This window comes from Centroberyx affinis, unplaced genomic scaffold (assembly GCF_046629955.1).
Source record: "Centroberyx affinis isolate AG114_WGS23_722 - 3 ecotype Tasmania unplaced genomic scaffold, CSIRO-AGI_Caff_v1 ptg003252l_1, whole genome shotgun sequence".
NCBI classification, from domain to species: domain Eukaryota; kingdom Metazoa; phylum Chordata; class Actinopteri; order Beryciformes; family Berycidae; genus Centroberyx; species Centroberyx affinis.
The window spans coordinates 485,191-505,834 of NW_027281278.1; the positions used below are offsets into that span (position 1 = coordinate 485,191).

General features: G+C 43.8%; 1 protein-coding gene across 3 annotated transcripts in view; it reads left to right on the top strand.

Annotated features, from left to right (window-relative positions):
* The window catches only part of ttyh2 (tweety family member 2), a 52,287-nt gene that overhangs the window by 10,477 nt on the left and 21,166 nt on the right, over positions 1-20,644 (top strand). For all 3 annotated transcript variants that reach the window (XM_071538309.1, XM_071538308.1, XM_071538310.1), the window contains exons 2-4: positions 3,629-3,801; positions 11,369-11,480; positions 19,888-20,108. In XM_071538309.1, the coding sequence (XP_071394410.1) occupies positions 3,629-3,801; positions 11,369-11,480; positions 19,888-20,108 (506 nt within the window). The remainder of the gene's footprint in view (positions 1-3,628; positions 3,802-11,368; positions 11,481-19,887; positions 20,109-20,644) is intronic.

Sequence of the window (20,644 nt, forward strand, 5' to 3'; positions counted from 1 at the left end):
TCTCTCTCTCTTTCCCTTTCTCTCTCTTCCCCCCCTCTACCCCGCCTCTCCCCCACTCTCTCAGGGATTGCCTTTCCGCTCAGCTAGATCTTCCTTCCTTCCTTTCCTCCGTCATTGCCTCCAGCCTCTTGCTCACCCCAGCCCCCGTCTAGGGACAAGAGAGAGGGAACAAAACAGAGGAGACAGTGGAGTGGGCCTCTGAGTTAGGAATGAGTAAGTAAGGAGGAGGGTGTTAACATGTTGAGCCTGCTTTTATGGGAAACTACTCAGGCCTAATTTAGGTAGGAGTTAAGTGGTCAGAGTTGCCAATTTGATTTTACAAAAGAGCAAATGCGTGTAGACTCTAGTCAGTGAAAAATAAATGGTGTTTTTAAACTTAATGGAAGGTTGGAGCACTTGGGATGTGATGGCTCCGGCATGGAGTTGTGATGTGTGTGTGTGTGTATGCATGTGAGTATGCATGTGAGGGTGTGTGTGTGTTCATGTATTTGTGTGCGTCCTTCCACCGAATGGGCGCTACATAATTCAAAAGCCATTATTTTTGCACCCCACTCCTGAGAAGAAAGGACAGTAGCGAGAAAGAGAGTGAGACACAAAATGAAAGTGGAGAGTGTTGTTTTGGCCATAAGTGCTTTAAAAGCAGCCTCTGAATCAGTGCTACCTGCTGCCAGGTGAAAAACCCATGTTCCTCCAAAAAGTTTTTCGGGATTGAAAAAAAATATGTAATTTGACTTTCCTCTTGAACACCATGCATTTTTGAAATTTTACATGGGGTTTTGGAAAGGGTTTAGAGGCCCATGAAACCTAGCTCAGCTCAGTAGGTGAAATGAGAAAATAACGTAACGTTTTTAAAGTTTGCAAAGTGGTTTTCATTCTGTCAGCAGCGACATGTGTAACTTATTCCTTTAATGGTCCTTATAAGCTCTAAGGAGCCCCAACCTGCTCCCTCGGTCCCTAACGTCACTGCGTACCATTTTCTTCTTTGCCCTCTTTCACTGCATTCCCTTCTTTCTCTGTATTGCCTGGCTGCAGAGAAATCACAAGACAGAGGCACGGTAACTTAAGCAGGCCTGTCACATGCTGCTTAATTCAAATAGGCTGTGATAATTCCCCTTTTCACTCATCCTCCCGCCCCGCTGCAAGGGCACCAACTAACCTGCACGTTACCATAGCGATGAGAGTGTCTGGGGGGGCTTCTGTGTCTGTGTGTGTGTGTGTGGGTGTGTGGGTGTGGGTGAACAGTGTGTGCAGGAGGGGTATCCCCCTCTCCTCCATCTAACAAAATGAGGTTGTCCTCACGGTATCTCCCACCCATCCCCCACCCACACACACACACTCACACACACACATCCGCATCTCATTTAATGTGTTCACCTCAATTACACTGAAGACCCCCTGCGCCCCAGTATACACCAACTCTCCCCACCCCAACCCCCTCCCTACCTTCAGATGAGACAAGGAGCTCGCTTGCTCTCTCTCTCTCTCTCTCTCTCTCTCTCTCTCTCTCTCTCTCTCATTCATCACCTTGGTGCAGACAGCCATCCATCTGTCTGAGCGCACACACACACACACACACACGGTCACATCGTTAACAGCCAGTGCTAAATGGCCGCTATTTTTTGACCTTCTTTCACCCATTTTATAGGGCGCTGGAGAATATGAGAAAGTTGAGTGGTCAATGACCGGTACTTCTAACCTCCTCTTATCTCTGCGATTGAGCCGACGCCCCTCTTAACACTTTCCTGTACAGATATTCCTATATATACTGTATATATATATATATATTCCTGGATATTGATTTCACCAGATGAGGCCCTGTCTACACGAAAGGCATGTAGCCGTGAAATGGGACAAGATGAGGCATTGCACCCCAACAGATGGAGCTGGGGAAGGACGGGGGAAAGAGGGGGAAGGACGGGGGAAGGGGGAAGGGGGGGGGGGGGGGGGGGGGGTAGAAAGGAGGGATGGTGCAGATAAGGGCTGTTTTGGGGGGGGGGGGGGGGAGAGCAAATGATGAAAGCAAAGAATGACAGCACAAAAAGTAAGGAATTATGATGACGAGCCAAGAAGTGGTGAATGTCACATGTTATGATAGGGTTGAGGTTATGATATTGAACTCTCATGTATGATATGTATCTTTTGTTCTTATATTTCTTTCTCTGAGGACATTGTAAGGGTTGTTTTGCAAAACTGAGAGGAGAGGGAGAGTATGTTTTGATGGTTCTACAGGATTTTGAGTAGATGGTTTACCAGGGTCTTTTACAGCCACCATTGATGTGATCCTGCAGATTCTTCCATTTTTGGATTTTAATCCCAGTACTAGATTTACGGGACAGATGACATCACAGCATGGGAACAGATGGCTCTGCACCAGAAAGATTTCAGACAAACTAAAAAGGAAGAGAAAGAAAAAAAAATAGGGACCGAGCTTGAATAAACCCATCTGCTCACAGATGAACACGGAATTTGTTTGAGACGGTTAGGACAGTCGTGATGCTATTTTTGTCACGACACTTCGTCTTTCACAGAAGGTGGGATGGGGCTAAAGGAGGAATAAGAGAGAGAGAGAGCGATGAGAGAGATGAGGAGGTGTCTGCTCTCCAGCTGGAGACAAGGGACGATGGGAAGGAGGATAAGATGCTCCCAGAATGCAGCTGGCCTTGTTTTGCTACCTTCTGGGGCTGGTTCAGACACACTCATATGGGCCACCTGGACACACTGCACACTTCGTTTTCTGTGTCACATTACCGCACTAATCGCAGTAGCTGTCGAGGGGAGTTTGAAATCATTAAGGTTGGAGTCACAGGATAGCATTTTAACACTATGATGCTGTGTGTCATGTACAGAGGCAGGGCTTCTCAAACTTACTTACACCATTTATACCATTTTACTGTACATTCATCTGACAAACCATCTGAGATTTGGTATTATACAGAATGGAAGCCTAATGAGTTAAAAGAATATGAGTTTTTGGGATATTGGCCCGTTGGGCTACTTACCTGTTAAGTAAACTGGACATATACACTATATACAGTATATAATCATTCACATCATTTTTTTCATCCCGGGTAAATCATTTGGTCCAGTGCTTCATGCAAACACATTAGCATACTAGGCAACTAGCTAGCAGAACTTGTAGCAGCTCCAAAGCTAAATGATATGCAGCTAAGTCTGCTAGTATTAGTTTAGGAGATTGGGAAGATTTAGATTAATATGATACAAAAATAATGTACCGTTTTGATCTACCAGGAACTACTTTCCCTTTGGACATTTCTCTCTTCCCATGAGACTTTGAGACTTCTTTTGTTTACATAGAAAGTGAAGGTGGTGGGTGGTGGGAGATTGGCTAAAAATCACTGTGCAGCGGATGAATACATAGTACAAACTATGGCAACAATTTATTCAATAACAGTTGCATGCCAGCTTGAAATAGCTTTTCATCTCATATACCAAAAAATTGTGGGTAGGTAGGTAAGTATTAAGAGACCTGATACCACTTCTTGTATCTTGCTCTTGTATCTTGTATCTCACTTCTTGTATCTCACTTCTCTTGTATCTTGTATCTCACTTCTTGTATCTTGCAAGTGTCATGTCGTTTCCTTATGTCTCCCCCTCTCTCCCTCTGTAGTCTCTCATATTCCTGGGCTGTGTGGCGGCTGCAGGCCTGGGCCTCAACCTGCTGTGCCTGGCCATCTACCTGAGCTGCCTGTGCTGCTGCCGCAAAGACGACGAGGAGGAGAGCAAGAGGCCCAACTCCTGCTGCGTCACATGGTCCGCCGTCGCCGCCGGCCTCATTAGCTGGTGAGCGAGTCAGGACACAGGAGAGCTATGATGAATAACACGCTGTGTAAAGTGCACACACTCTCTGTCTGGCTGGCTGGCAGGCTGTCTATCTGTCTGTCTTTGTTTATGTCTGTCACTCTGTGTGTTTTCCCGCTTTCTTTATTGGTCTGTATTCCTGAAGGGGAGCTATAACTGACATGCTGTTTTCACTGCACAAGCTCTGTTTGTCTGTGTCTTGTCTGTATTCTCGTTCTCTCTTGCTGTTTTCCCACAGGAGAGCCATAATTCATTAGTTGATTACAGTGCGTAGACTCTCTGTATGTTTGTCCATATGTCTGTTTAACTGCCTGTCTGTCTGTTATGGCTGTTAGTCTGTTTGTCTGTCTGTCTCTGTTTTCCCATTTGTATTCTCTAAGTGTTCTGGGTCTTTCTGGTCTGCCTGTCAGTCCATGTCTTTCTTGAAATATCCTGAGCTCAGTTGTGGGTTCAATTCTGCAAAGAGTTGTGGTTTGAGTTCGCAAATAGCAAAGACGCAGCCAGTCCTCCCTGTCGTCTTTTATTTCTTCGCTCTCGATACGATCAGGCTTTGATCTGCCTCTGTAAGTCCCTTCCTCGCTCTGAAACATTGATGCAGTTGACGTACAGGATAGCATCTTTGATAGCATCTTACCGCTGCCTCATTTTTGTCTGATATCTAACTTCAAACCGCACAGAGAATGTACAAAAGAGTGACAGGCACTGATAGACTTGTCCCTGTCCCTCTGTCTGTGCTTACTTTTGTCTTTCAAAATAGACCCTTACGTCCTTGTATCGAGGAAACAAAGATTCAATTACAGTATGTCATAAAATTACCAGCCCTCTGGGACCGGTGCAGCACAGTCAGCACTTACATCATCTGATAGTACCTATTAAGGCAGTGAACGAGATGTGCTCTCCTCACAGAGTGGCTAATTGAATCTGTTAGCTAGAGGAGTGGACACTTGTTTCTCCCAATCCTGTGACAGTCATCTTCAGCGGCCGGTAGTTATTATTGAATTAGTCCTGCCTCGAGCCTTACCGTACGTCTCTCCCTTTTTAGACAAGGTTCATTGTTCGGATGGAACGTAGCGGCATGATCACTGTTGAAAAAAACAGTGTACTCTATGTAAGGCATGAACTATGTATTGTGGGCCCCTGTATTGAGGGTTTGAATCCAGTCTATGACTTTAGTTGCATCTCATCCCCGCTCTCTCTTTCACTATTTTCATGCCACTGTCCACTTCATATAATCTAATAAAGGGGAAATGTCTTAAAATAAGAAATACCTTTCAAGAAAATGCCTTATCCAGCAGTCTTTGAAGAAAAAATAATGAAAAGAAAAGTGTATTTAACCCCTTCAGTTCAAAGCTGGATGCTGGATGCTGGATGCTGGCTGCTGAAAGCACAGTGATGAACGCTCTCTATGTCAGATTCCCTTTGAATCACAATTACGCCACTCAAAACCCAACAGTTACACACAAATTGTACATGACTCAGCATGATGTTAGACGCATTTATTCGATGGCGTCTTTTCTGCCAAGGCTCGCTAATAGCATCTACACTCACTGAGCACTTTATTAGGAACACAGTGTTCCTAATAAAGTGCTCGGTACTAATACTGGGTAGGTATCAGCTAGCAAAGTGACATCCGCCTCCAGGTTGGACGTGTTGTGCATTCTGAGATGCTTTTCTGCTCACCACAGTTGTAAAGAGGTTATCTGAGTTACTGAAGCCTTTCTGTCAGCTCCAACCAGTCTGGCCATTCTCCTCTGACCTCTCTCATCAACAAGGCGTTTCCGTCCGCAGAACTGCCGCTCACTGGATGTTTTTTTGTTTTTCGCACCGTTCTGTGTAAACTCTAGAGACTGTTGTGCGTGAAAATCCCAGGAGATCAGCAGTTTCAGAAATACTCAAACCAGCCCGTCTGGCACCAACAACCATGCCACAGTCAAAGTCAATGAGATCACATTTTTTCCCCATTCTGATGTTTGATGTGAACATTAACTGAAGCTGCTGACCTGTAACTGCATGATCTGTATATGCATTGCACTGCTGCCACATGATTGGCTGACTGGATAATTGCATGAATAAGCAGGTGTACAGGTGTTCCTAATAAAGTGCTCGGTGAGTGTATTCCCGGAAAGTCAACCATTCTTCATTACGTTAGGTTTAATTATTTAGGCGCAGTTTCATGAAATGAAGAACGACTCAAAAGTGACAGCCCCTTCTCATATTAAAAATGTATGTCGCAAAATTAAACTGAGAAAAGTGATGCTAGCAAAATAAAAATACGGTTTACTCAATAAATGCTAAAAAGAAATGAAAGCAGGAATTTCAAACATGATCTAATATACAGTTTTTTTTTCTTAATATCTACACAAAACTAAATGGAACATGTTGCATTTACTGAACACGGATATTCTTAACTCAGTATTTGTAGGAGCTAGTACTAATATTTACATTTTTTGGGAGCATTTTGGGAAGCTGCATGCAAAGAAATATGAACTGGCCCAGGTGTGATGAGTGCCTTTGACTTTGAATTGGCAGAAAAGTAGAGATGTGCTGAATGAATCGCTCTCCTTCTTCCCTCGCTTTCATTTCCTCGATTTCATTGATTTGTTGCTCTCTTCAACTGCATTTTGGATGTTCTTCTGTTTTCATCCTGTGCATATACCTAAAGTGATTGAGCTGTTCTCACACCTCACCCCTCCGCATCGTCTCCTTCACCCTCCAAATAACATCAGATCCAGCAATACGACCATCTGTTCTGATAGTGACATTTCCACATTAATGTGATGTAATTCTGCCTCTCCTGTGGCATTTCCTGCTTTATGCGGAGGCCTGTTATCCTCGGCCTTGGACCCCGTACAGCTGGCACCTAGAATGACAGATACTGTAGAAATGTGTCATGCATCCCAAAAGATGCTGCTCCTTTTTGTTTTGAAACTGTAGCGGCGCTCGATACTAATCCCATTACACTGACCCGTTTTGGTCTGGAGCTGATTTAAAGGGCTTAAGAGGGCCGACTTGATAAGTTGTAAGACTTAATGTTGTGAGATGAATGATGCGGGAGGGAAAGATCCTCGGGGAAATCAACTCTCCTTCATCCGATTCCCAACTTTGATTATGCCAATCTGCTGCATGCGCCGGAGGACTGATGCGTCTGACCCAGTGGATTCTGAACCAGACTTAGAAGTGAGGAAACTGGCCGCATTTATATCAGATCGATCCAGACTCTTTTCCCTCTTCTCACCCTCACCTTTCCCCACCTTTCCCTCTTCTTTCCTACTTATCTCTCTGCCCTCCCTCCACCATCCTTCATTTCTCCTCCTACTTTTCCCCGTCATTCAGTTCTGTACATCATTTTTTTTTACCCTCTTCCTTCCGTTTTTGCTCTAAGTCTTGCCACCCTCCGCTCTAATTATGTTTGACAGTGACTGTGGCTGATGTGTTGTGATGTCCATTCTAATTAACATCGGTGAAGCCAGAGCAGATGTCACTGCTCTGTGGCTGTAGCAATGCCCACGGTGTCGCACATTAGCTGTCTAATTATACTTCACTGTAACTGGCTGCGCTGCTCATGCCGAGGACATCTGGACTCTTACAAAGCCACTGATGGAGTTTTACCAGGGTTTAGTTTGGGTTGCTGTTCTTTCTCTAGAGCTAGGAAGTCTTGGATGTAAATACTCACATCGCCCTCCTTTGCAGTATGATGTGTAAGTCTAAATATCAGCTGTCAATTTACCTAACAATGGTCATGGAGGAGGATTGTGGGTCAAACATGGCTGTCATTTAAAACTGCAACAGCCAAACTGTAATACACTGCTATGACAGGTAGAGTCAAAGTTGTCCAAAACTTTTTTTTTTTTACTGTATTTATTATTTGTTTTCATCCATGTTTTTCTTAATTAATGAAAAGATTTTTGCGGAAGTGATTTGGTTTTTCCAGGGTGTTGAAAATGTTATTTATTTACATGGAATCTGCTATAAAGGGGAGAGAGAGAGAAAGAGAAAGAGAAAGAGAAAGAGAAAGAAAGAGAAAGAAACAAAGAGAGAACCCATACAAGAGAGACAGGAACAAAAAGAAGCTCACATGTTATCAGCTCCACTGGATCCAATACAGAGACGTTTCGCCACACAAGCAGCTTTTTATAGAATACCTATCAGCAACAAAAGCATACAAGCAGCAGTGTTTTTACAGCCCTCATTCACTTTTTTGGGGGCATCTTTTTTTAGCGACTGACAAATATATAACTTTGTTTTTATTATATCTCAGGCCTCAAGGGGGTTGGGGTTATTTTGGTCTCTTCTAACGCCAGAAATGGAGACCGGCGTATGAAAAATTCAGGAAGGAGCCAGTTGTGTTTTACAGTATAGTTCATATAACGGTTTTGTTTTGTTTTTTTGTTTTTTTTCAGTGGCCTTTGCAAAGGCTTCAAGAGGGCAGAATAGAATGCAAAAGTCATCTGTCTGATGTTGTCATGTCAGGATACTCAATGCTGCCATTTTGGGGCAAAATATCAAATATCAAAACATTTCCCAGTACATTTGTAATAGCCAAGGGCCTTTTTTTCTGCTGCAGGCGGAAGTTTTGGTTCCTCTCCTGATTTCCCCTTACTGTCTTTGTTTTCCTCTTTGTCATTTATCGACATGACAGTTTGGACTCTTGCTCAGTACATGCCTAGTCAAATCTGTGCAAGTCTTTCTCTTTGAATTAGACCATAGATATTTTAAGGAGCAGCACTGAGAGAACAGGGAGGACAGAGGGAGAGAGGGAGAGACAGAGACTCTCCCTCTCTCCCTCTGTATCTCTCTCTCTCCCTCTCTCTCTCCGTGCCTCTGTGTCCTTCCAGTCCCCTTATATTTATTAGAATATTCTTCTACAACGTGTCTGCGTTGTTCAAAGGCGTCCACGTTTCTCCCGGCTACTTTTATCCAGTATATTTTCCTTCCTGGTTTCTCACTGTGTCTGTGGCATTAGAGAATCTGTTTAAACACACAGAGATGAAAGGAGAGCAACTCCCGTGGTGTGTTTTCTCTCTCCTTGGCAGTTTGTTGGTGGGGGGAAAATACAAAAAACATCCAATAGACAAGATTTATGTGTGTCATCATCAGTGGATTATTATTAACTGTGGGAGCTTGAGGCAAGCCGATTATTCCCCTTTTTTTTGTTTTACTGCTGTTCGTCTTTCTTGGTCGGTTTGTCCCTCTGTCTTCCTCTCTACCTCTGTGTCATATCTTCCATCCTAAACCCTCTGTCTACCTGTCTGCCTGCGTGAACGTCGGCTGGATCACTGTCAGTCTGCTTCTTTTGCTCTGTCTGTATCTGTCACTTCCTCTCCCTCTCTCTTTCTCCCAGTTGATCATTTCATTTTCTCTCCTGTCTTTCATGTAACTCCTCCCTCCCTCATCTCTCCCTCATCTCTCCCTGAGGGATGTGTTTAAAAACTGCAGTGTGGGAGGTTTACCTGCAGGGGGTCCACTTAATGAGACTCTTCCCCCCGTTGTACTAATTAGGAAAATAGCCCTCGTTGTTCCACAGACCGCCACACTGTTGCAGAGCTACCAAAGAGCTGCCAGACTCTCAAACTTTTGCAGGAGGCGTTGTTCACCGTGGATTTATTGCCTCTCTCCTCCTTATCCGGAACATCAGGGAGGAGTCCGGAGGAGCCAAGAGGTTAAAGAGAGCCCCCTGAGCCTCAATTATCTGCTCCTCACCTTCCCTTTGGTGCTGACCTGACCTGCCCCCGGCCTTCATGTGGCACTGGTTTTAAGACGGAAAGACAGCGGAAGTTGGCGGTTTATAGATTAAAGATCAGGGGTTTAACTTCACAGTGGCTAAGATGTGTTGATGCTTTATGGGGCTGTTAGGCAGTAGGAGGGTGTATGAATAAGTAAGAGAAGAGCCACCTCCGACTCATAAAGCCTTGTAGAATTAGAGTCATTGGTAAGGTGATGAAATACTGATCCATAATAATTGATCAAGTCACAGTATCTGCTCCATTCCAGGGACTCAAATGGGTCCCAGAGCAGCCCTATTGGTAATGTTGTCAATTTGAATCTTTTACCTGTGCGACCTGTGAGTTTCAGTGCCTTACATCAGCTCAAGTCTTTGAAGCTGGGCGGCATCTCTATCTATCTACCAGGCCATTCTTGTCCAATGCCTTCAGAGTATTTTGTGCGACACTACGCTGCCATAGAAATACAGTTATTGCAGGATTTGTGCGGTGAGAGATAGTGTAGCCGGCTTCAAATCCCATCATATGGCAGCGCAGAGCGACGGCGCTCCAGGGGGAAGACTAATGCTTGCAGAAGCTCACGGAGACCGCTCAAGAGTTTGTGTATGTGTGTGTGTGTGTGTGTGTGTGTGAGTGTGTGTTTCTTTTGTTGCTGATGCTCCAAATCAAGAACGTTGAAGTGTATCATTTTGTATCTCCATTCCCACATGAGCCGTTCATACATCAACTTTTTCATGTTTGCCAAATTCCTAATGTGATCGAGTGTTTCTCTGCTCCTCTTCAGCTGTGATGTTTATTCTGCTGTTGCTGCACTGCCTCATTCACCCTAAGTACCTCTGCAGAGAAGGACATTCGAGCCAATTAAATGCTTGGATGACTGAAGGAATCACTCAAATCACATGTAAAAAATTATTCAAAATATGCGCACATTCCAAAACAAACTTTGTTGTCTAATTTGTCATTAGAAGGCTTTTGTTTGCATAAATGAGCAAGGAAATTCAAACAATTGCTTACAATTACGTTGCTGTATATATATGTTCATTTTGCCAACATTACTCATACAAAGATTTTTTTCAATTACTGATCTTTTTTTTCAAAGTATCACATTGTAAATGTAAGTAAGAGAAAGAAGTCAGTCTATACATTTTTATGGAGGCTCTCCTGTTTTTCTCTTGACACACACACACACACACACTCACACACACACACACACACACAGCACAAGCTCTGCCTTCCCAGTTCACTGTGGTTCTTGTTGTTTGGCTGACTAAATGTCCCATGGTAGTAAACTTTTGAATGGACAGAGAGACTGACATTCCTCTGCCATCATGATTCAAGTATTAGTGCCTAGTGATGCATTCATTCCTGTCAGGGCTCGTCACAAAGCGCTCCATTACCTTTGTCATTTTTCCCATCTCCAAAAGTCAGTGCTGATGGAGTAATTGATGGTGGCTCTTTGTGATCTTGGCAAAACGCCCGTGTGAAAAGGAAGAGATGAAATATGAATAAACTGTTGTGTAGGTATTATACTGTATGTTATGCGTTGCTCCTTGTAGGGAGTGTATTTCTACTGTAGGATGACAACCTTGTTTCTCCAAAAAGCCAGTGTTTTAGAAATGAAAGAAAAGCCTTATTTTTAGGTTGAGTCTGCAACGCTTTCAACAATGGGTTTACAACAGACAATGGAAAACTTTAAATTCTATAACGAAAAAAGAAAGAGATCACTTTGGACTCACAGGGTTTTCACTCCAAACAGTGATGTCGCTGTACCCTCCTCTCATTAATTTATCAAACGTTAACCTGTTCCTCCCTGCCTCGTCTCTTCGCAGCGCCGCGGTGGGTGTGGGTTTCTATGGCAACAGTGAGACCAACGACGGGGTGTACCAGCTGACCTACTCCCTGTACAACGCCAACCACACGCTGGGAGGTGTGGATAGTCTGGTGGGTAAAACAAACACAACACACACTCGCACAATTAACTCTCTGCACCATACCACTGCCACATGGTGAGCTACTGTTAAATGGGCAGAAATAGGATTCATCAGGTCCCCTATACACACATATACTCACTCACACACACACACACACACACACACCTCCTATTGGCTTTCATTATATGTCATTTGATGTATGTGAAGACAGTGTTGGACATTTTCACAGTTTCATAACACATACAGTAGTAGATGGGACCCACACACGCACACGCGCTCACACACACATACACATACACATACACACTCTCACTCCACTCTGGATTGGGGTAGAAATGGGGGAGGGAAGCCCGGCAGGTCCAATTTAGCATGCCTCTAAATGTTTTTATGCTGTTTTTATGACTTTTTACTGCTACAAATTTACCCCCCCCCTCCCCCAACACACACACACACACACACTCCCCACCCCACCTTCCCTGCCCCACCCTCTCCAAGCCCTCGAGGCCTCAACAGAATCAGAAGAATCATCCTGTGTCTTTCTCTCAGTTGCGTGTGCGTGATCCTTGTCTATTTTTATCTGGCTCATTTCACAGCTCAGAGACACTGATGACACAGACACCCAAATCCAGCTCTCTGTGGCAAATTTCACACTCGTGACAGGGCATTTTTCTCCTTTCAGACGAGACTCGGGGAAGTTGAAACGGTGGGATTTTTTCCTATTCTATTTTTTCCCTCTGTCTGCAAAAAGGCGACACGCCGTATTAGAATCCCCTCGTCTTCTAAGCAGCACGAGTGTCTTTGATGTCAAATAGATAATATTTCATTATGCTCCTGTGCAGAAAGTCTCCAATTTGCCACATTCCCAGAGGGAGCTAAGAATACATACAATCCCTTAGCACAGTACATCAGTACATATGAAGTACTACAGCAGTACTGCAGGAAATATAATCTATAGCCATCAGATAGCTGGAGTTTGCTTCTTGTAACGATATAATGAGTGCCAGAAGGCAGTTGAAAGTCAATTTGGTGTACTTTCCCGTCAATGACTGCTCAGCTCACACTGTCTAAATTGTCTTGATGCAGTAAACACTATCTAGCTGGTGTGACAAGCAGATTTCAGTAAACACAAATAATTATTTACAACTATTGGCCCAGGTCTACATCACAGTTCATAAGCGGTCGATCAGTGTTAATCTTGTCACAAAATAAATGACTAAAATAATGGAGGCTTGTTGCAATTTCATACATTTTCTGTCCCATGATGATATGTGAAATAATTATTGACGAAATATTGTATTGACGAAAATAGGACAAAATGAAAAATCACCTCAGCAGATGATTTGAACGTTGTTCCGCCCATTCGACAATATCATAGTGATACCATTAGGATTTCTCTCCTCTGTATCTGTGCTTGGAAATGGATTTTCCTTAAGTGTTTTGAAAAATTTTCTTTCAGTGTTTGAAGGTTTATTGATACACTTAAAGTTCCTGGCATTTTATATCTACAGTGTAGTATGGTAAGGACACATGATGTATTTTATTACCTCTACTTGAATGATTAATTGAGCCACTAAAAGAGTGGTGCTATTTTTTTCTGTTCTAATGGTGAACTGTTGAAGTGGCCGTATATTTAATCAAATTGCCGTGACTAAAATCTGATGGAATTTAAAGGCTATTTTCGTCCAAAGACTATGACTAAATGAAAAAAAAGCTGTGAAACTGACCCCTGTTACAGATGTACTGTGGCACACCACAATGTAGAAAATCCATCCCCCTCTCTCTTGCTGTCTCTCCTCCCCTCGGCGGTGCGAGAGCGGCGGTGACTCTACATGATGCTGCGCCGGTGTCGGCGCAGGCAGAGACCCGGGGTGACTTGCTGTCGAAGAGAAGGGATTAAGTCTCCATCTGCGTTAATGGAGATTAATGTGTTGGTATCTGAGCCACTCAGAGCGGTGGCTCAACACAGCCTCTGTGAAACACACTTGGCTCAGAGGGCAGAGACAACAGCTTACTCACTATGTGGGGACTTCTTAAAGGGTTGCACCAATGATGAGGAGAAATTATTCAGAGAGTTTTTATGGGTAGTACTTCTTGCCTATATGGCTTCAGTTGATGTACTTCATGCATGATTTACACTGAAAACATATTAGAGCTCTGTGAGCACTGATGTGGGAAGATTAGTAGAGCTGCTGTAGATTGTCAATTAGGATTAGTTCTCATGTGACAAACATTAATGTTAACCATTGTGATTTACTCCACTGCCTCTATATAACCGCATGTTAAGCATATATCACATGTACAGGCGGATAGATACAACTCTGTCATTGCTAGATTGTATATGAATTGATGTGCAGTGGTGGCCTCCCATGAATCTTGTATAGCACTTAGCCGCATTAATTTCTCAGTTGCATTAGTGAGAGGCAAGGGAAATCATTAACATATAGCTTGTCTGAAAGCTTGTCAGTGTGCACTCATGCAGACACATCACATGCACAGATATTATATGATGACATTTATTCAGGACAGTAAATGGCCTGATATGTTGTGCATGTGAGTGTGCGTGTGTGTGTGTGTGTGTGTGTGTGTGTGTGTGTGTGTGTGTATGTGTGTGTGTGTGTATGAGTTCATAGCACGCTGCTATAGACTGTTAAGGAGCCCAGTCCTTGAGCCGGACAAAGAGCCCAGTGTGCCACACACAGTTCCCAGTCTCCCCCCACATAATCAACCATGAGCCCAGGAGACAAAGCCCTTTGATGGCCAAGAACAAGGGCCAATGCTAGCCCGCCTGATTGGCAGATTCAGTATTGAAATCGGTATTGAACGACTCCTCATTGACAACAATGGCCTCTTTGCCCTTTGGCCCACACAGATGCCTTTTAGCCCCGTGCAAAGAGTCGAGAAGTGAGTTAGCATCTAAAGACTCAGTTTGTAAGAGCGGAAAGGAAGCAAGTTAGACTCTCATTATCAATGGAAGCTTTCTCAGCTTCTGTTGAGACCTTGATTAGTTACGGTCTGGACCATATGCTTATGATGTGTTTACGAACACACACACACACATGGAAACACACACACACACCTCAGAGAGAATGTGAATGAAGAATCAGTTGCACACTGAGAGGGGTCCGATTTGGGGACATTCGTTTCAAAGAGAGTTGCAAGAAACCATTAACAATGGTGGTAAATGGGGAAACTGTCCAAGTGGAATGCTTTATCTATGATGTAATGGGATTGATATCCCATTTGAAGTGTTTAGGCTCACTAATAATAACTCTATTGTTTGGGGATGGGTGCCGTGAGAGGTTTTGGCAGCCAGCAGCCACACAGTGGACTGAGTTGCTGTCTGGGTCAGACACTGAGCATTTGGCCACAGCTCAAACACTGGTTGGGAGCCTGCCAGCGACATAATTACAAACATATACTTCCCGGCCATTCTCATAATAAGCTATTATAATATGAGAGGGATGAAAGAAATATGTTTTAATTGACAAATTTATTTTCTAAGTTTGTCAAAGTCCTTGGAGGAGATTTTGAAAGACTTTGAATTCGAGGAAGCTTGTGATAAAACTCCCTAAGAAGTGAAGCTTTGTTTGGGATGAAGCTGACAGGCGAGAGATTTACAGGCTCACTCTGTACGTGTATGTGTGTGTGCGTGGGTGGGTGCGTGTGTGCGCATGTGTATATTTGTGTGCATGTGTGTGTGTGTGCGGATGTGTGCATGTGTGTTCAAGCTCTGGCCCTGGCTGCTGTCCAGAAGCAGAGATTTCAGAGGGACGGCTCTCCTCCCATCATTAACCCACTGTCTGCTGTAGCTCCACTACACCGCCTGCAGCCAGGATACAGAGAGCAGAGCCAGGCCATCGCCGTCTCTCCTCTACCCCACAATTACCAATCATTTAATAGGATAACTGGTCATTTTCAAAGGAGAGACAATTGCTAGATTTGCAGGAGAGGAGACTCAATATTTTCCTCTGCTGTCTAGGAGATAAAGAATATTCCTCCAACAGTTGAAGCTCTGCCATCCCTAGGTGCAAATGTAAAATGTGCTTTGACATCTGGATGTCTGTTTTAGTAGGTGTGCTGGGCAGGTGAGATTCAGCTGAGATATGACTAATGGACGCTTTGCTGTCTCTTACTGACTTCCTTATTCTCACATGGCTTGGTGAGCAGGCTTTTAAAGTTGAAGTGAAAGTGGTAACCGCTGGGCCAGAGGTCGCCTCTCCGACCAAACCACTTTCCACTCCTCTCCGCCCCTGCGTGAACTCTCTCTCGCTCTCCCGCAAGAAGTCAACTCCAGACATTCAGAGGAGTTCAAGCCTCTGCTGAATTGCTCTCATATGGTTGAGCATCACAGTACTTATGGCTAACCGTCCTTTAGCATTCGCGATCCCACTTCCTTCCTTCGGTCAGCAATCCTTGCCATGTGGACCACTGGTTTTCCAAAAGTCATGATTTAATGGCTGCTTAATGTTCGCATGTTTCATCCAAAACCCATAAACGCCTCGAAGCCTCTTGTGTAGAACATCTTCTTATAAGCTCTGTGGTCATCAAATATCTGAAGGGGGAAAAAAAGGGTCGGAAAGAATATATTTTTAAAGGGATATTCTGCTGGGTTTTTTTTTTTGCTTTTTTGCGAAGATGGTCTCTGTCTTGGGGGTGACCGGGCTGCCAAGGCACTTCAGACCCATGTTCCATTTCACGCGCCAGCTCCTACATTCAATTTTAATGGAGGAACCCTCTATCATCAAGCAGAGACAGTCAGAGCGGGAGAAAAAGTCATACTCCTGCATCTCAAGCTTTGTTTCAATCTAACAAAAACACTCATTGTGCCATCGAAAAGGGTCTCTGACTACCTGGCTGTACAACCTCTGCCTCCCTTCACTATTGTTCAAAACAAATACAGGCTAGTGTAAAAGAGAACCTTCAGCATTAGTCAGAGGCACACTGATCTTAATTTTGATCCCAATCCCTAATCTAGATTTCTACATTTGATATTTGTCTGCACATTCTCATTATTTTTCAAGCCTCTTGTCATTTGTCACAGTCACAGCTCTGTCATTTGTCATGGTTTCTTCTGGGTTTTTTTTTTTTTTGCTTTTATTGTTTGTTGTTTATCCTGCAGCAAGTTGAAATGAATATCCCACAGTGAAATTGCGGTGCGGCGAACACATTCCGCTTCAAATTGTTTGTTTAGAAAGATCTGCGACAGAGAACGCTTCTCCGTGCCCTAAAAACATCAGACAGAGACGGAGACGGAGAAGACTGGGACTGGGACTCGTATCTTCCCGATCGCTCCAGATCAGTTATACGCCGAGGATCAGGCTGAGACGATGGAGAGATTAGCTGTATTGGCTGTCTCCCTAGACTCTCTAAATAAGATCCTCACAGAGGAGGATCAGATACAGCCCTTCGGTTTTTCATCTGTGATTTCATCTGCCCCGTCTGAGGAGTTGAGATGAAGCTGTAGCGATGAGTGATCAGATAGCAAACTACAGAGCGCCACAGGCAGGGCACCGGAGTGCAGTGAGCGCCTGTGTTTCACCACGGCTGCGCTTTGCCATGTACTTCATCATGAAAAAATGTTCATCTTAACAAGAAATGTATTCCTGTAGTCAGTTTGATGTTTTAGTCTTATTTGATCTCATAAGAAAGTGGAATAATTCTGACAGTGAGGTGAGATAATTCTGCTTGTTTCCAATGTGGTTTCACTTGTTTCCGGAAGTTTCCTCTTTTTTGTCATTATTGTGAAACAAGGCAGAATAAGGCAGATGACTCCACTAGTATCGAGAAAATAACACTTGATTTGCATTGGCAACATTGGGATCTGCCTAATTTCAAGATACTATACTTGCTTCAAGAAAGTTCCTGAAACAGGTCAAACTGCACCAGGAACAAGTGAAGGTATCTCACCCCACTGGCAGATTTTATATCACTTGTTTTAAGAAAACTAAGATTTTAAGACTCACTAGAATGGGTGGCTTGTTAAGACAGATATTTTTGGCACAATAGTTATTCAGTCCCAGTCCTCTGGTCCTTGTGGTGCTGTTTTAATCAGGTCTGCATTATGCAGAAGTCAGTATTTCTGCATTCTAAAATCCCCAACTAAGACTAGCCTTGCTTAATTTTGTCCTCACACTCTGTTCACTGTCATCCACTTCTGTTGTATCTCCCCTCCTTATCCCTTTTCAGTCCCCTGTCACACTCGCTGTTTGTTACTGTCCCTCCCTCTCTGTCTATCATTCAATCTCAGCACGCTCTCAATTCCCTTGTTTCTCTCTCTTCTCCCCCTCTTAGTTTTGCCATAGGCAGTCTGGTGTGGGCCACACATTGAATGCAAAACCAACTAATTACTTCCACCCAGCCTCTCCTCCTCTCGGCTCCACCAAACCCTGTCCCCGACAAACATAGCAACAATATGAGTCGTCTCTCTCGCGAATGCCAAGTACCCAGGGATGAATGCAGGCATTTATTACCCTTTTTAATTATCAAATAGCAGGATGTCTCTGTGAATACCACTTCCCTGTAAACAGCTTCTCCCTCCCAGCAAGCACGCCGTAATTAAGCCCAAGGAAATGGGTAGTGCCTATACAGTAGATGCTTGCACCGCACATATTTGGTTTTGCTGTGTTTGACCGACTGGTTAGAATGTGATGTGTCAGGAAAACAGTTGAGTGAGTCTGGGGTATTTGTTTTGTTCGTCTCACTTACAGTGCCGCGCTTTCCCTTGGGGGATAAGTGTGATTAGTTGCTCTATGATTGATGGCATGAACAGGTAAACACCTAAATGTCTTTCTCATTAGCGGGGTGTCAATTTGGAAAAAGTCTGACAAACAACAAGTGAACCGTCGTGGAATGCAAAAATCTCCCACAGCAGCAGCAAACCTGGTATTTCACCTCTGCTTTTGGCCGTTATCCAAGTTGGACTGTTTATTCAAAGTGGTCCCTTCACTGACTCCCATACTCAGTATTCCAGCTCCCCCAGCCTGTCCTGTGTGCTGCTGCCCTGCTCTCTCTGCTCTGCAGTTGGTTGGCACCCTGGACCATCCTCTATGTTTGGCCCAATCTCACCCTTGGCTACTTTTTTCTTAACACTTTCTTAGCCAGGAAAGTTGACAAAATACATCATCATGGAAGTGTGCATGGTAGTAGAAAAGCGGAGGATATAAAAACATTAGATTACACTAAACTATCTTCAGACTATTTTTTATACCCTTATTTGTGTGAGCCTTAGTCTTACCAGCACAGTACTCAAACACCCATTAATGTTACCTGTCCCATTACTTCATCACTGCACACTGGACAGGATTGTGTCTCATGAATGGATGTTAAGTTAATTTGCTGATAGTAATAATACTCACACAAAGATGGTATATATTGCAGGGTTTCAATGAATATTAGATGTGTTAACAGAAAATGTTTCTGTAGACTAGGAGAGTTTATTTTTAAGTTCAGTTGATGTTGTATTGTACAGTTCTGGAAACTCACACACATTTAAGAACAAGTCACAACACGAAGGGGACAATAGATAAGAATGGCGTGACATTTCAAACGGGCCACACCTACAAGGTGCGGCACAAGTGATATGCCCCGCTCTATTTCTATGGGCGTAACAAAAAATTGACATTTACTGTGGTTGCTTTTTCTGTGCTCTGCTCTTGACCAAAGTATGGCTGAAGTACAATTCCAGACAGGGCAGACAAAGGGAAAGATACTTGCCTACCACAAAATATCTCGGATGCATCAGATGGTGACTTGGCTGACGAGAACAAAGCCCCAAGCCCCGAAAGAGAACGATGCATCACAGCTTCAACTAGCCGCCGCAAATAAACAGCACTGTAGTCAACAGGACAGAGCCACAGCTGGGAAAATGAACATCTGTGTGTCTTAATTGATTGTGCCACATCAAGCACACAGCCCAGCTCAAACTGTAAAGATGCATCCTCTGTTTTTTGTGTTCTTGAGGAGTTCATTCTCTCCAGAGATGAAGTTTCTCCACGAGAACACAAGTATAGACTTGGAATTGTTGGATGTGATAATCACTAGTGGACCAGGAGGGAAGACCTCCTATACAGGCTCAGCTAAAGTCAGAGAAAAGACACACACACACACACACACACACCTGGTAGATTCCCAGGACGACCACAGTCTTCTATAGTACTTCTACAACAGCATTGGTTTAGGCAGAAATGTTTCTTGTCCATTTTCTCATTTTCTCAGCCAGGATTCAAACTGGTGACCCCCCCCAGCTCCAACCTCATTACTCTCAACCTATTAGGCAAAACCTGTCATCCAATTTAATTTTAAGTTGGAATATTTTATTCTCGCTGACACCCTGACTTTCACACTTGGTATTCCACTCCCATCTGCAGCAGTGCAGTACCATTAATTTCACCCTGCACCTTTCCTCTGGTGCCCTCCAGGTCAGCGGCACCATGGGCAGCATGCAGAGCGGGCTGCACCAGCACCTCGCCAGGCTGGATGAGATCTTTGCCACGCGGGGCGACTACGTGCAGACCCTGCAGTTCATGCAGCAGATGGCCGACAACGTGATCAAACAGCTGCTGGGCCTGCCTGACTGGGAGGAGGCGAAAGTGGACCTGGCCTCCATCGCCGATCAAACCGCATACGTAGAATACTACAGGTGAGCAGAGAAATGCATGTGTCAAGCTTGTACTGGGTGGCCAGGGGCTCAGGATGCTCACAGGTCCAGGTACAGCTATGAGTTGTTGGTATTAGGTCCATTAAACAGTGTCTGTTAGGAATCAAGTTAAAGAGGAAGAGAAAACCAACAACAACACCCATCTAGGGCAAAGGAGACAAAATTCAGGAAATGGATTTTCTTCAAAACTTGACACGTTAGTAACTGTAGTCATGTAAGGTCTGTATACCCAAAATTTTGGGGTAGGTATAAATTCACACATGCATGTCTACAATGCAAATCAATAGAGAACATTTATATGAACATAGTTATTCCCAGCTTGGCGATAGCTGCATTTTCGTATACAGCTATCTAGGATGGTTCCAAGTTATTTGTGGGAGGAGCTAAAACATGAGGGAGGGTGTAGGTGGATTACCAAGGTATGATATATTACATAATTGAAATTATTATGGGTCAATATTACTAAAAAAATAGCAAAAAAACATAACTATTTACTTTATATATGAGAGATGAAGAAT